This window comes from Ambystoma mexicanum, chromosome 3q, assembly GCF_040938575.1.
Source record: "Ambystoma mexicanum isolate Mex_15411 chromosome 3q, UKY_AmexF1_1, whole genome shotgun sequence".
Taxonomy (NCBI): Eukaryota; Metazoa; Chordata; class Amphibia; order Caudata; family Ambystomatidae; genus Ambystoma; species Ambystoma mexicanum.
Genome location: NC_090926.1, coordinates 875,789,684 through 875,803,300, shown reverse-complemented (window position 1 = coordinate 875,803,300; position 13,617 = coordinate 875,789,684). Strand labels below are relative to the sequence as shown.

General features: G+C 45.4%; 1 protein-coding gene across 1 annotated transcript in view; it reads left to right on the top strand.

Annotated features, from left to right (window-relative positions):
• Positions 1-13,617, top strand: part of ERN1 (endoplasmic reticulum to nucleus signaling 1) — a 749,808-nt gene that overhangs the window by 324,167 nt on the left and 412,024 nt on the right. The window contains exon 6 of the mRNA XM_069654991.1: positions 8,240-8,362. Coding sequence (XP_069511092.1) covers positions 8,240-8,362 — 123 coding nt within the window. The remainder of the gene's footprint in view (positions 1-8,239; positions 8,363-13,617) is intronic.

Below are 13,617 nucleotides of genomic sequence, written 5' to 3'. Positions count from 1 at the left end.
ATTTGTCTTGGCTGGGGATCTTGGAGGGCCACTTTTGGAGGAAGATACTTAAACTCCCACCAGAGACTCCCAAAGCTTTTGTGAGACTGTAATTGGGCTTGGTATCACGCGGTGCAAATCCGCCGAGGCTTGTTCTACCTTAAATCGAACAGTAAGCCAAAATGTCCCTTGTTGGACACGTTGGGGGAAAAAGCTACAAAGATACGCAGAGGTTCCCCAAGACACAAGTCTCTTTAGGGCCTGTGAAAACTGCAGCCTGAAGAACATCTTCATTAAAGAGCCGCACCTTAGGTGCATCTACTGCCTACATCCCAACCATAGTGCGGATGGATGTTCCATATGCCAGGTCTTTGCCTCCAAGATATGGAAGGACCGCGACGTGGATTGAGGAAGGGAAGGCCTCTGATGCAACATTTGGGCGTAGTCCTGTCTCTTCCAGGGCCGACTGGTCCAAAGAGCGTGCTCCCTCTGACAAAGAGGTTGAGGTCCTTCGAGGATGCTTCCCTGGTGAAGAGCCCAAAGAAGGTGAAATCGTCCCACGCTCAAATGTCATCTTCACCCAGATCTGAGAGAGACCGGTTGCCATCACCGGCTCATTGACGGTTAGCCTACTGTCCAACGGGTAGGTTATGTTTGTGAGGAAATCGCTGATGCCAGAGAAACGCAAAACCTCATTAAAAGGCAAGACGTCCAAGGGACCAGTCAGCGGCTCCACAGTTGTCGACGACCTCATCTATTAGGACTGTTGCCCTGTCTACAAGTACCTTGTCTACAAAGACTGGTCTTCAATCAACTGCTTCAATCCCACCAAGGGGCTTGTCCACGGCCATCACTGTTGTCACTATGATGGTTACCACGGCCAGAGTATCCTTACCGCCTAGACCTCCATCAGCGGTACCGACGACAATCCCATCAATGACGGTGCCTTTCTGGTCTGCAGGCTCCAGTCATTGCCTCTTTTACCAAAGACTCTGATTGGGTGAAGGAAATGCCTCCAGCTCAGGATTTCCTGCGAAGACCCACCAAGGCCACAACGCTTTTCACCCTGGCCCCTCTCGGACCACTCAGGATGTCGCAAGCACAATACATCAGTTCAAGGGCGTATCTGCCAGAGTTTTTTTTCTCTGACCAGGAGGGTGGTCAAGGGGGAGCATGACCTCATTGTGCCAGTACCTCAGCAAGGGGCGCATCTCGCCAGCAATTTCGGTATTCAAGCCCTTCAATTTAAGGCCCAGTACCTGCTCCTGCACTGAGCCCAGCATCTGCTCCTGCACCAAGTGCAATGTCTTTGGACATTAGCCTTGCACACACTGGTGGCTGAAATCCAGCAGCATCCCCGCGCTGTTCCCATTCCTGCTCCAGTAAGGAGTCCTCCAAGGCCTCCTCAAGATCTGCTGACACCGTCTCATCCGCCACCTGTTACCCCTCGGCCGTTGCCAGTTGCACCACCCCCTGTGTTGGAGGAAGCAGCTCAGACTGACACAGATAATGGATAGCATCGTAACCAGTTCTCACAGCGATTAGTTTGATGCCTCTTTTCGCTGATGGGGAACCCCCTGACATCGAAGTGCCCGTCAGGGTCCTCTGCTGGCCAAGATCGGGTTGTTCCATTCCACATTCTCCAGGGCGGCGACGCTATGCAACCTCGTGCCTGAGGAAAAGAAAAAGGAAGGTTTCCTTTTCGAACAACTAGAGTCTTCCAAGAGGACCATATTTTCGGTCCCCCTGTTCGATGACATTTGGGAGGATGGCCTGTTGGTCATGAAGACCCCAACACCACTCCTGCGAAAAGGGACCACTTGGGAAAGAAGTACTGGGGGCCACACTCTGCCATCATCGGACTCGGTCTAGGCCCCGGCTAGGAAGAGGTCATCCAAACAGACTTCCTCATCTATGGTTCCTCTGGATTATGAGGGTAAGAAGCTGGATGCAAGTGGGAAGTGCCTCATTAATATGGCCCTGTCTACAATCAAGTCTGCCAGCACCCTAGCCATTCTCTCGATGTATGACAGGGAGTTATGTTGCAAGTTTGGGTCCATCCTTGACTTCCTTCTGGAGGACAAGAAGGACAAAGCCTTGGCTCTGTAACAGGAAGTTGAGGTAGTTTCCGACCATTCGATCAGTCGCTGATTCAGACTCTTGCCAGATGGACAATGGAGTGGCCCTCTGGCGGCATGGTTGATCAAGGCCACCAACTTCCTCACGGATGTGCAAACAAAGGTGGTCGCCATGCTCCTCGATGGTGACAACCTCTCTGGAAAAGGTGTTCAACAAGACTCTTCAGGCCATTCAAATGGACACAGAGACTGCACCTTCTCTGGGCACTCTCCAGCAGAGGAGTCCGTCCTTTTGCTCCTTTATAGGGAAAGTCTGTCTTCTGAGGGGTTCACCTCCCCTATCGCCAACCCTCACGTTCAACCATCCAGGATGCTTATAGGGGATGTCCCAGGCTTCCGAAAGTGGCAACCAGCGTCATCAACCACCAGACGCTGAAGCAGGCCTGAACTGGCCCAGGACACGCGCCTCCACTACTGCACCCCAGTGGGATGCCGGTTATCGTAATTAGTCAATCAGTGGCGCAAGATCTCCACAGACAAATGGGTGCTCGATGTCCTTCAGCAGGGGAACACTCTGGAATGCCAGGACAAATACCCTCACATTTCTGCCACCCCACAACACGAATAGCATGTGACTCAGCTGCTAAAGGAGGTTCAAGCCATGGTAAGCAAAGGGGCAATAGAACCAATCCCTCAGCGCCTCCGGGTCTTCGAAGTGTAATCTAGATACTTTCTGGTAAGGAAGAAGTCGCAAGGGTGAAGGCCCATTCTAGACTTGCGATGCCTCAACAAGTTCCTCAAATCTCAAAAGTTCCATATGGTCTTGTTGCAGCACGTGCTCGGCCAACTGGAGGAAGGACTTTTTTCTGGTGACCCTCGACTTGGACGATACTTAACTTCCACATACCCATTCATCGCAAACACTGGAAAATCCTGTGTTTTGTCATTCAAGGGTGCCATTAACTGTTCAAGGCCCTGCCGTTTGGCCTAAAGTCGGCACCGAAACGCACAATACTCGGGGGGGGGGGGGGGGGGGAGGGTAGAGGCCGCCCCTCACGCTCTTCTCTACATGCCTCGCCAGCCCTTCATCGTTGGACATTCCTCTCCTTTCCTAGCTCCACTACCATGCCTCTTCTGTCACCCCTGCCTACCACTTCCCTCTCGTGGTATTGGAGATAGATGGAGAGTGATACAAGGTGGTCCCTCGGTTTCAGGCTGAGGGGGCGAGGGACAGGAGCGGGGTGAGAGGTGCTGGGTGTGTCCCGGAAAGTAGGCGCAAGGGTTGTGTTGGCAGTGTGGCAATGTTTATTGGAGCACCAGAGGGCTCTTCTGGTCGACGAGTTGGACGCTGGCCAGTGAGAGGCTGAGGGTCGGAGACAACCTCCCGCCTGTGAGGGTGGGCTGGGGAGGTGGGAGGGTGGATGTTGCTGAGAGCGGAGCAGGGTTCCTTTATTTCTGGGAATACCCAAGTGCACCTCTGTTCTGAGAGTTTGAGGGTGGGCCCTCAGAGGTTGTTTGTGATCTGGAAAGTTGCGTGGTAAGGAAGGATTTTAGATGAGTGCAGGGTCTGAGGTAGATGGGGGGGCATGAGGGGTGGGTTAGGAGGTGGGCGTGTCTTGTTGGCCCAAGAGCTCCTCTGTGAGTTGGAGGGTGTGTGGTGAATCATGGTGCCGTTGGGGGGGGGGGGGTTGTCTGTCTGTCTTGTGGCGTGTAAGATGAACCAGGAAGGAGGGTGGAATTGTATGTGAGCGGGGAGGTGTGAGGTGTGAGGTGTGAGGTGTGGGTGGCAGTGTGCAATTGGGTGATACTTGGTAAGTGTGGTACTTTTGGATGGGGAAAATGGTGCGAGAGGTGGTGATCTTGGTGGCTGGTGTGTCTGGTTCGAGTGTGTGATGATTGCGTTGGGATCTGGCTCGATGGTGGGTGGGTTGGTGGGGGCCTGGGGCATCTTGTAAGAGGATTCAATTCAACACTACAGCTAAGTCAATGCCTAGTCTGGGATACTGAATGGAAACCCTTATTGATATATCTTTATGTCCAGTTCATGCGTTCTGGATGACTACCCCTATATAACACCCCTCTCTTGGAATCCCACTGAGCCAAGAAGTAGTTCTGTTTTGCAAGTTTAAAAGGTTTATTTGATAATTTAAACAATAGATATATATATCACACTTTATAATAAATTAATAATTGAATCTCACACTTAATCTGAGCAGTAATCAATAATGGATAGTCAGGCACTAGCACACTTCTTTATAATCAATGATGAGTGGTTATAGGATGGATAAGATAGCAACACTGGTAAATAGGGACAGAAGAATAATGTGGTAGAGAATGCTTTATAGGGTTCAGCTGGATGTAATGTTGAATGAAAATGCAATACAGAAAATACTCTATGATTTCAACAAAACAATGTAATCACTTTTCTCTGGCAATCCCCTGCCCCCTTTATGCAATGCAAGGAAATGGAAGGAGAGCACACAGTTCTCAGAAATGCAATCAAATGTAATTCAGTTCACCCCAGCAAGCTTAGACTACAGAAGTTTGAAACACAGGCCCAAAATGCTTTTATATGTGCTGGCAATGAAGTGAAAAATATGCTAAAATGATTTTAATTCCCTCTAGAGGTTCAGGGTGAGTAGTATCTAGTTAATATTAGTCCAGGCTCACTCTAGCAATGATTCAGGGATGGTTCCTAAGAGGCAAACACATTTTTAGCAAGGAAACTGCTGTTTTCACACGTGGAGAAATTTGCAAATCGCTGCAAAATTCGCGAGTGCTTTTTTCGCGATTGCGGCAATAGTGTATGGAATAGGAAAGCGGTTCTAGGTTTGTTGAAAAGCCAAGATTCCCAGCTTTCAGTCTCTAAGACAAACGGTCACGGAGATATGAGCGATATGGTAAAGGTCGTTTTTTAGATTTGAAATTTTAAAAGTTCAAAGTGACAAGTGACAGCTAGCAGCTAGAAATGACAGGTGACAGTTTTGCAAAATGACAGGTGACAGGTGACAGTTCTGGTTAGATTAAAATAGATTGAATTATATTATTTTAACTAAGAGATTGGTTCTGCACAGTTCTGCTAGGTACTCACAATATATTTAGAAATAGAATGGGCCTCGCCCCGGATCTGGTCAGGTTTTAGACTGGACTCTGGTCTGGTCTCGGCACTTCACAGTGATCTGGGTCAGCTCTCTGGTTCTGCTAACAGTGGTCTGGGTCAGCTCTGCTCTCTCTGGGTACAGCACTGCTTCTGGATCTTTCTGCACAGCTTTCTCTGGAGATTGATGAATTTGAAGTCTGGATCTCTGGATGTGGTATGGTCCGGCAGCATGCTCCGCAGCAAATGGAATTGAATGTCTCTATCTGTCCTGACTGTCTGCTTTTATGTGTTTTGAAAATGGGTGGAGAGGCTAGCTTCCTAGGCCCTACCCCTCTCCACTTGTCATTGGCCACTTCATCCTCTTCCCCTTGATTGGGGGAATGAAATGAAGTGTCATCATGATGAGGTCTGTTTATGGTACAGAGAACCCACCCCTGTCAAATTACACACAATCTATATTTTGACCCAAAAGACATATTTGCACAGGTACACATTTGTTTAAAATTACATGCACCCATCACATATCACAGAAGGTATACCCTGTCCACATCTGCTCTTCCTGGGAGCTTGCATTCAGAAATGGCAACATATTTCACTTTTTGGTCAGGTTACCAATATCAGATTCTTACTCAAATTTACCCAAATGTGTGCAAGGCATGCAGGCATTAATTGATGAAGTATCAGACTTTTAACATGCATACATTTTAAGTAATACCCTCTTAACTGCTAGTTTGCCCCCAGATCATGCCACCGGTTCTAAAAACATCTTAAAATGTGGGCAGAAAAATCACAAGAATTATGGTATCATTTAAATAATTATGACAAGTCCGTACTATGAGTTATTCATCTTTTTCTAAAACCATATTCTGGCTCCAAAGGGGTGTGGTTTCCTCCCAGCACAAGGTTGAATTTCTGTTTTTTCCAGTTCTGCCAAGCCAGCTTGCTCTCACAGGCAGTGCTCCTCCCCTTTTCTTCCAGGAGGAAGCCACTTTTACGGCCCCCTGCAATAAACCATCTGCCTGGGCCCTGGAAGGCTCATTGTTCAAGAGGAAGCCATTTATGGCCACTTCAATAAACCCTCTGCCTGGGTCCTATGTTTAGTCTTTAGCAGTCCCTTGGTAATTCAATCAGAGAAGTGTCAGATCCCTTTTGGTGGGAGCAGCAAAAAGGCAGCTAGGCCTGGGAACACAGCAGTTGTGCAAGTCTCAACTCCTGTCGGGGGTAGCTGGTGGGCAGAATTCAGTTCTTTAAGCCAGGCCCCAGCTAATGTCACTTTTAGTTACCCAGTTTTCTGCATTCAAATACAACTAACAATTTTACATATGCAGCTAGAATGCTGATTCTAAGTTTAAAACTATGACATTTAAACAATTGCAACCTATGTGACACTCAAAAGTAGGTCACTCATTTCTTTTAAACATTTAGGTTTTTAGTGTCTTTCAGTCCAAATTTACTTAAACTGCTGAAATCCACAGCTCAGCCAGTCTTGTATAAACCTTCAAGTCACTTGAGAATATAACTTTACATTGGATCCACCTCTCAGTAAGTCTGCTTTGGGTTCATTTATTCAGTTTTACACGAAAAAGAAAAAAGTCTGGTGTTGTTTTAAAACGCTGGCTTTCTGATAGTGGTGAGTACTGGTAATGCACCCATTTTTGGGATTTAAGAAAATGAATTACCCACAATTCTAGGTTGCTTTTGGCAATTAGCATTGCCATTCCCAATGGTTTCAGGCTACTGTGTGGGTAGTCCAATGGTGGTTTTAGGCAGTGCCCTTCTGTGCCCATAACATCGGCAAAAATGAGTGGCAGCCTATTCTTCATGCATTTCCCTGTGCATTTTCTGGGAAGCTCTGGCCATCATGATGTTTTCCATGTCAGTACTGTACAGTTTTTGAGGTAGGGCTCGGATGTATGGGTAAAAACATCCCACAATCTGAGGGTGGGAACTAGGTCCAAAACACAGCAGTTAGTGATAAAATGCTCAAACTTGGGGTACCTAGATGAGAAAGGAGAAACTCCTAAAATTGGTACTCAGTAAAAGCAGTGACACCTAGGTTTTAAACACAACAGCCAGTGATGAAATGTTCAAATTTGGGTACCTAGATAAATTGAGAAATGCTCCTTATATGTGAGATTCAACAATAAATGCAGCTGCACGTAGATTAGGGACTAAGCAAACAAACAGCTTGATTTGTGACTGTGGGGCAGCTGGAGAGGAAGCCTACATTTGAGAGTCAGCAGTCAACGGAGAGGCAACTCATTAATTGGGTTCAAGGGTTCAGGATCAAGGGGCCGTTCCCAGATGTGTGGGAGGTTCTTGCTTAGCAAGAGAGAACACAGGTTTTCAGCTATTTGTGGTTTTTTGTTGAAGCTACTGCAGTAAGCCTGTAACGAAGGATTAAGTCTATTGGTGGGTTAGGCTTGCTCTGAGGATTCCAAGGAGCACACCCCTCCACGTGCTTTGGGGCCCCAACTATGGATCTCTTCGAAACTCATCTTAAACTTCACTTACTTGCTAAAGCGGGAGCTCTCGCCTCCTTCCTACCGGACCCCACCACTGATTCCAGTGACGCTTACTGTAATTTTATATATTTAATTAGTACCTTTCTTTAGTTTGAAGCACTTGCCACTTTAGGTTAATGTCACCCTTTGTAAGTCGCCTGTTTAGTTATATACACTTTGTTGTGTCCCTGATATATATGCTAATTTTTTTACAGACATAAATTGGCTCACTATTTGTTTTCATCTTTATGCTATTGTACAGGCACCCATTGTGGGAATGCTTCCGCCATCTGTAGAAGTATATTGCAAGACATTTCGGATCGAAATTGACATCCCTGTTCTTCAAATAAACGAATGAACTTTCATAGTGTGTCTTCATAAGTTAAGACTTAACTTTATGGTTAATAGCAATGCATCTTTTCATATTGTTTGCTCTTTCTGCCTCTGCTGCTTTGTTCCGTTGTTCCAACTGCAGGAGATGGGGCTTTTTATTTTTGCATTCATTTTCTTCTTGGAAAATGTTTTCATCTGTCTAATTCCAGGCACAATTGACACACGATTGTGTTTTTTCATTTTAGGTAAAAAACAGGACATTTGGTATGTGATCGATATTATGACTGGAGAGAACCAGCAGACCTTGACCTCCTCATCAGCAGAAAACCTTTGTCTGTCAACAACTCTCCTGTATCTTGGACGTACAGGTAAAGTCAGCACCATTTTGAGATCTTGAATGCTTTGTCTGTCCTATGTTGCTTCGTATTACCAACCCCAGTTCTGAATGTGCCATTGGTAAAAAGTAGATGTTTGTTCTTTTTCGAGGGGTTGGGGGTTCTTTAAAATCTTCTTTTTTTTTTTTAAGGGTATCAATAAAAATATCTCTGGAAAAATTTGCCAGCAATAATGTTGCCAGGCCATTATTGATTCCTTCTGAGAGGTTTAGACCACCAAGCATAACTTCTCCCCGAATATGCACGGATAGGAGCTAGAATAGTTATTTACTCCACACAAAGATTATGTAGAAAGTGGGCTTCGGATGCCATTACTAACTTGTTTTGGGGGTGGAAGAGGGTATTTTCTTGTGTGGATTTTCTCACTATTGCCGTATTATTAATGTTGACATTATTGCGGTTAGTGTTTTCATTGGATATATTTCAGTTCTAAGTGATACTGTCGAATATTAAAGGCTGCACACAAAAGACACTTTTATTTCGCCCAAAAGCACTTTTCAACCTTCCCCACCCCCACTCCCTCCTTAAATCAGGGAGTTGGGGGGGTCAGGGGGATTTGATGCCCAAACCCCCATAACTGCCCTTATTATTATTGTATTTGAGTGCAGACCTGGCTTCGAGAAGTAACGGAGTACTTTACAGAGGTATACAACAATACATACACTTAACAGAGCGCTTTACAGAGGTATACAACAATACATACACTTAACAGAGCGCTTTACAGAGGTAACAGAACAGATATACATCGCAGTGGGATACAGAGGGGCACATAGGAGGGGTACAGCTGTGCCAGTTGTTGGGGAGGAGAGGGGCAGCGTCTAGCGAGTCAGGTGGGGCGAGGGGCGATGCGATAGCCTAGGTCTTGAGTCCTTAAGCCCTCCTCCCGCTAACACACCAATACATACACCCCTTCTCCCTAGCCCCCTCCCCATACACTTCAAACACTACCTCTCAACATACACGCAAGCAGACACACACACTTATCTCAATTCCGTCTTCCTCTGTGCTTCTCGGCCGCATCCTTTCAGCCCCTGCGCACACTATAGTGTGACAGGAGCGTGACCGTTAGATTTAGAAATACTGCTCTGTGCAGTCAGATTGGTCTTTCTAAATTGGGCTTTGAAAATGTTTTTTGAAAACACTGAGTACCAGCATTTCAAACTAAACATTGACGTTGTTCGGAAGTTTATGTTCTCCATGTTTGCTTGCTTTTGTGGCACAGATATCTGACCAGGATAGAAGAATGGCATTATCAGCTAATAACATTTGCTTACTGTAATAATTAAGCTTTCAACAAAAGACATGGACTGAATATATACATCTGCTCCAATCCAACACTCACATTTAACTTAGTACAAGAAACTGATCTCAAAGAATCATTCCATTTAAAGACCAATATTTTTTGCATACTGTGTGTAGTTTATTCATTTGTATATTCGAACAGTTAATGACCACATGGCTCTGTATTATGACGTTTTAGATTAAATCCCTGCTATATTTTGGAGCGGTTATCAACACAAATATAAAATGTAATTAATGAGCTTTCCCTGTTTTAATTTTCCATCACAAATCCATATCAAACATTCATTTTAGCAACAAAGTACTTACCAGACTGAAAGTAATTGTGAGCTTGCCCCACCAGTTGCATTCATTGGCTTTCATTGGAACCGGAAACAGCATTGCAGCTGCGGACCCCAGGGAGTTCCAACAAGCGCGCCTGTAAGTGTTTGATAAATATGAGGTTGCTAACACTGAAATGAGCATCGGGTGGTTTGAATTCAGTACAGGCAAAGTACTAATTCAACACCCAATAAGAAGAATGTTTGAATTGCAGACAAGGCATAGTATAAAGACAAACCCCAATCCAGTACAGATGCATGAGATGCCAGTGTGGGGGTGAAGTTTGTACAAGTGTTACCTTGGGCAGATATACCAAATACCTCATGGTATAGGCCATTGTGGTATAATCAAGGAACTGTGAACCAATTAAGAGAAGTCCTGGCAGGCGAATACACACAGCAGTTGAAGTTATGTAAAGATTCCTGATGGGAGAGAATACCAGGTGATCTGAAAGGCCCTATGAAAGAAATCCTGACAGCCACGTGGTTGAGATTGAATGACTATTCCTGGCAGGGGAGTACACCAGGTAATCTGCAGAGTTAAAGGAAATCTTACAGAAACACTGTTGCAAAACTTGTGGTTTAAACAAGAACTGTTAGAGTCCAGTGAAGACACAAAGGCACTATTAATTAAAGGGGAACTTTTGGCATCCTATTTAAGAAATCAGGGAAAGGTGACACCCTCTGGATCCAAGGCCACCTTTGTGAACATTTGTGGTTATATGCGTTTTAGTATTATAAGATGTACTTGTGCCACTGAGTTGCTGCACAGGTTGAAATGCCTTAAATCCAACTAATGACAGCCATTCAAATATCAGATTTATGATCCGTGGCCCACTATAGAGCTGGTCTTGTGGCTTTCGCCCGCATACTGCAAACCGCAGAGACATGTGATGGCCTAAAACGTGTGTGTCAAAGTTTTGCAAGTAGATGATTACACATTGATACTCCAGTAGTAGGGGAGCTTTCTTTGACCAGCTGCTAATTCACTGAATCACTGAATCTGTCTGCATTAGCATGTGTGGTGGGTCTGAAGAAGGAGACGGACACTCGGAAGACATAATTCAAACTATATAATGAAAAGTAGGACTACCCTTCTCGATTACTAGAATAAATACCCTGCCTACCCAAAGAAAATGAAGGTGCTCGTCAGTAGTCGGGAAGTCGAAGTAAATATGTCCTCCAACCAAACTAACCCGATGTGACCCTACCACTAGATTTAACTAACTTAAATAGACCAAGGGAATGTATTGTCTTCACCAGGTCTCTTCAGTTCCTTTGATAGTCTCTGTATTTATAGATTTTCTCTGTGCTACAGATATTTCTTGATATCATTTCCTTGGATAGTCTTTGAGAGAAATTCTTGTAGCTCTTCAAAATTACTCATGTTTTGTAGTTTCTGTGGTCCTGTGAGGCAAGATTGTATGCAGTACCCTTTGGGTGCACTACAACAACCCTGACCTCCTGGCAGTAGGAACCCAACTTTTGGTATAAGTCTGTACTACACAGATTGGTAGCGTGTTGACCAGCCAGGCTTGTCTCAAGAGGGGCCATTGTGGGCAGTAGGGGAGTTACAGAGATTCACAATGACAAGCATTCAAATAAACTCTTACACACAAGGTTTCTTGATTAAACTATTATTCATTTATTCATTTATTTAACAGTCAGTTTGAGTAAGCCTTCTTCAGAAGGGGCAATATAATAGTAACACACAAATACACTCCAAAATACACACTCTTAATTTCTCTAAATCAGTAAGTACCCATTTGGGATGGCACATAGACACCTCCTACACCCTCAGGTGACTTAAATAGCTAGGACACTGTGGACATTAATCATTTAGAGCAATACTTAGGAGTATGTCAAAGAAAAAGGTTATGAGAACAAAACATATCTCACAAATATTCTGAAGCAGGTAAGTACTTTTGATAACCCCCAATGCAAAGTAAGATAACCCCTTCCTGGAAGGAAGACCAAACACACAGAGGGAAGAAGAGCCATTCAGGGAGCCTGGCCAAAGTCAATTGGACAAAAGTCTATGTGAGCTAAAGCAATTCTTGCAGGTAGGTAAGTCTTGCACAATGTTTTAGAAGTCTTTGTAGAAAAGAAGAAAACAAATCGGGGCTCAGCTGATTAGGCTTGTGAGGTAAAGAAGCTTTTAGCAACTCTACAGAAGCATCCAAGACCAGTCTCAACAGAGAACAAGTGAGGTTACATAACAAGAGGTAAATTCTCTTAGACTTTACAGTACCTTTGGTTAGACGAAAAACTGTTCCAGCTGGCTTCTGCTTCTGTGCAGCACCGCAGATTCTGTGTTCCTGGGCCTCAGTAGTGGGGAAAAGAGGGAGGAAGTCTGGAGGACTCCTGCACTGCAACGGGGTGGTCGGTGACCAAAAAGGACCAACTTCTATTCTATGGCACTTCGCGGATTCAGCTCCTTGCGTCTCAGAAAATAGCACTGCTGCAGATTCTTCGCTGTCGAGATGGGCTTTCCTTGCATCTGGGGTCCAGCACTCTGTTTATGTGGCTCAGGCTCGGTCAGTCCTGCTGCCTGGGAGTCTGGAGGATCTTCCTGGAGCTCTTGGCCAACTTAAAAGCAACGCACATGATCTGGTGTTCCTCTCTCTGATTCTTCGGTTTCAGCAGCAACTGAAGCGGAAATAGAACCAGCTTCGAGAGGATGTCCAGGTGGCTTACTTTGGAGTTGATTGGTCCCACCAACCCAAGGGGAGAAGTCGTCCTTGCTGGGCTTCTCTAATTGAGATGAATTCGGAGCTTCAGCACATCAGCAGGGCTTCACCGGGCAAACCAACAGTCCAGCAGGCGTCTCTTCCAAGTTCTTCTTCGGATTCCTTCGTCCAGTGGTTGACTGCCTTCCAATCTAAAAAGCCTCGCCTTTTATTCAGGTTTCTCGCATTCATTCCAGCCTAGCTGTCAGTCACCTAGCAGGGTGGCTGTCCTTGCCGGGCAGCCAGCCGGCCAATTACATAGGAGTGCATTCCTGTCTCCTAGGAGACTAAGCTCAGAGAGATTCGGGCACCTCCCTTGCTTCCTGTCCCCACCAGGCACCCTGGAGCCAGAGGCGGGCTTAACTCATGAATCCCGCCAAAGACAAAACTAACAAAGGGACCAAACCTGGAGTGGCGCGCAGAGTAAATCTCAAGAAGGACCTTTCCACAAAGAAATGGCGGAAAAAGAAGACCGGGCCATTTTGAGAAAAATGGCACCCTTTGGTGCTTTATTGCAGCTGCGAATACAGCCCACAGTAAAAGCACACCATGGTATATAAAGTAAACCACTGCCACCAGCCATTCATCGAGGAAAGGGTAACATAAAAATGTTACATGAGAAACTAGACAAAGGGGGATACTAAGTAACCACTCCAGCACCCTATTGTAAGATAGTGTGTGCTGGTTCTAGAATTTCACTTCACTGCTCTTGGAAACAGTAGTTTATCCAAGAGAATGTATTTCAACCTTTGGAAAATCTGAAAGACTTCCCTGTACCACTGCACTGAAGGTGCTGTGTGACACAATGCAAAGATGCTGCCTGTGGAGTTTGTCAGACTCCATACTTAACAAAGAAACAGAGTTCAAATCACATTAAAAA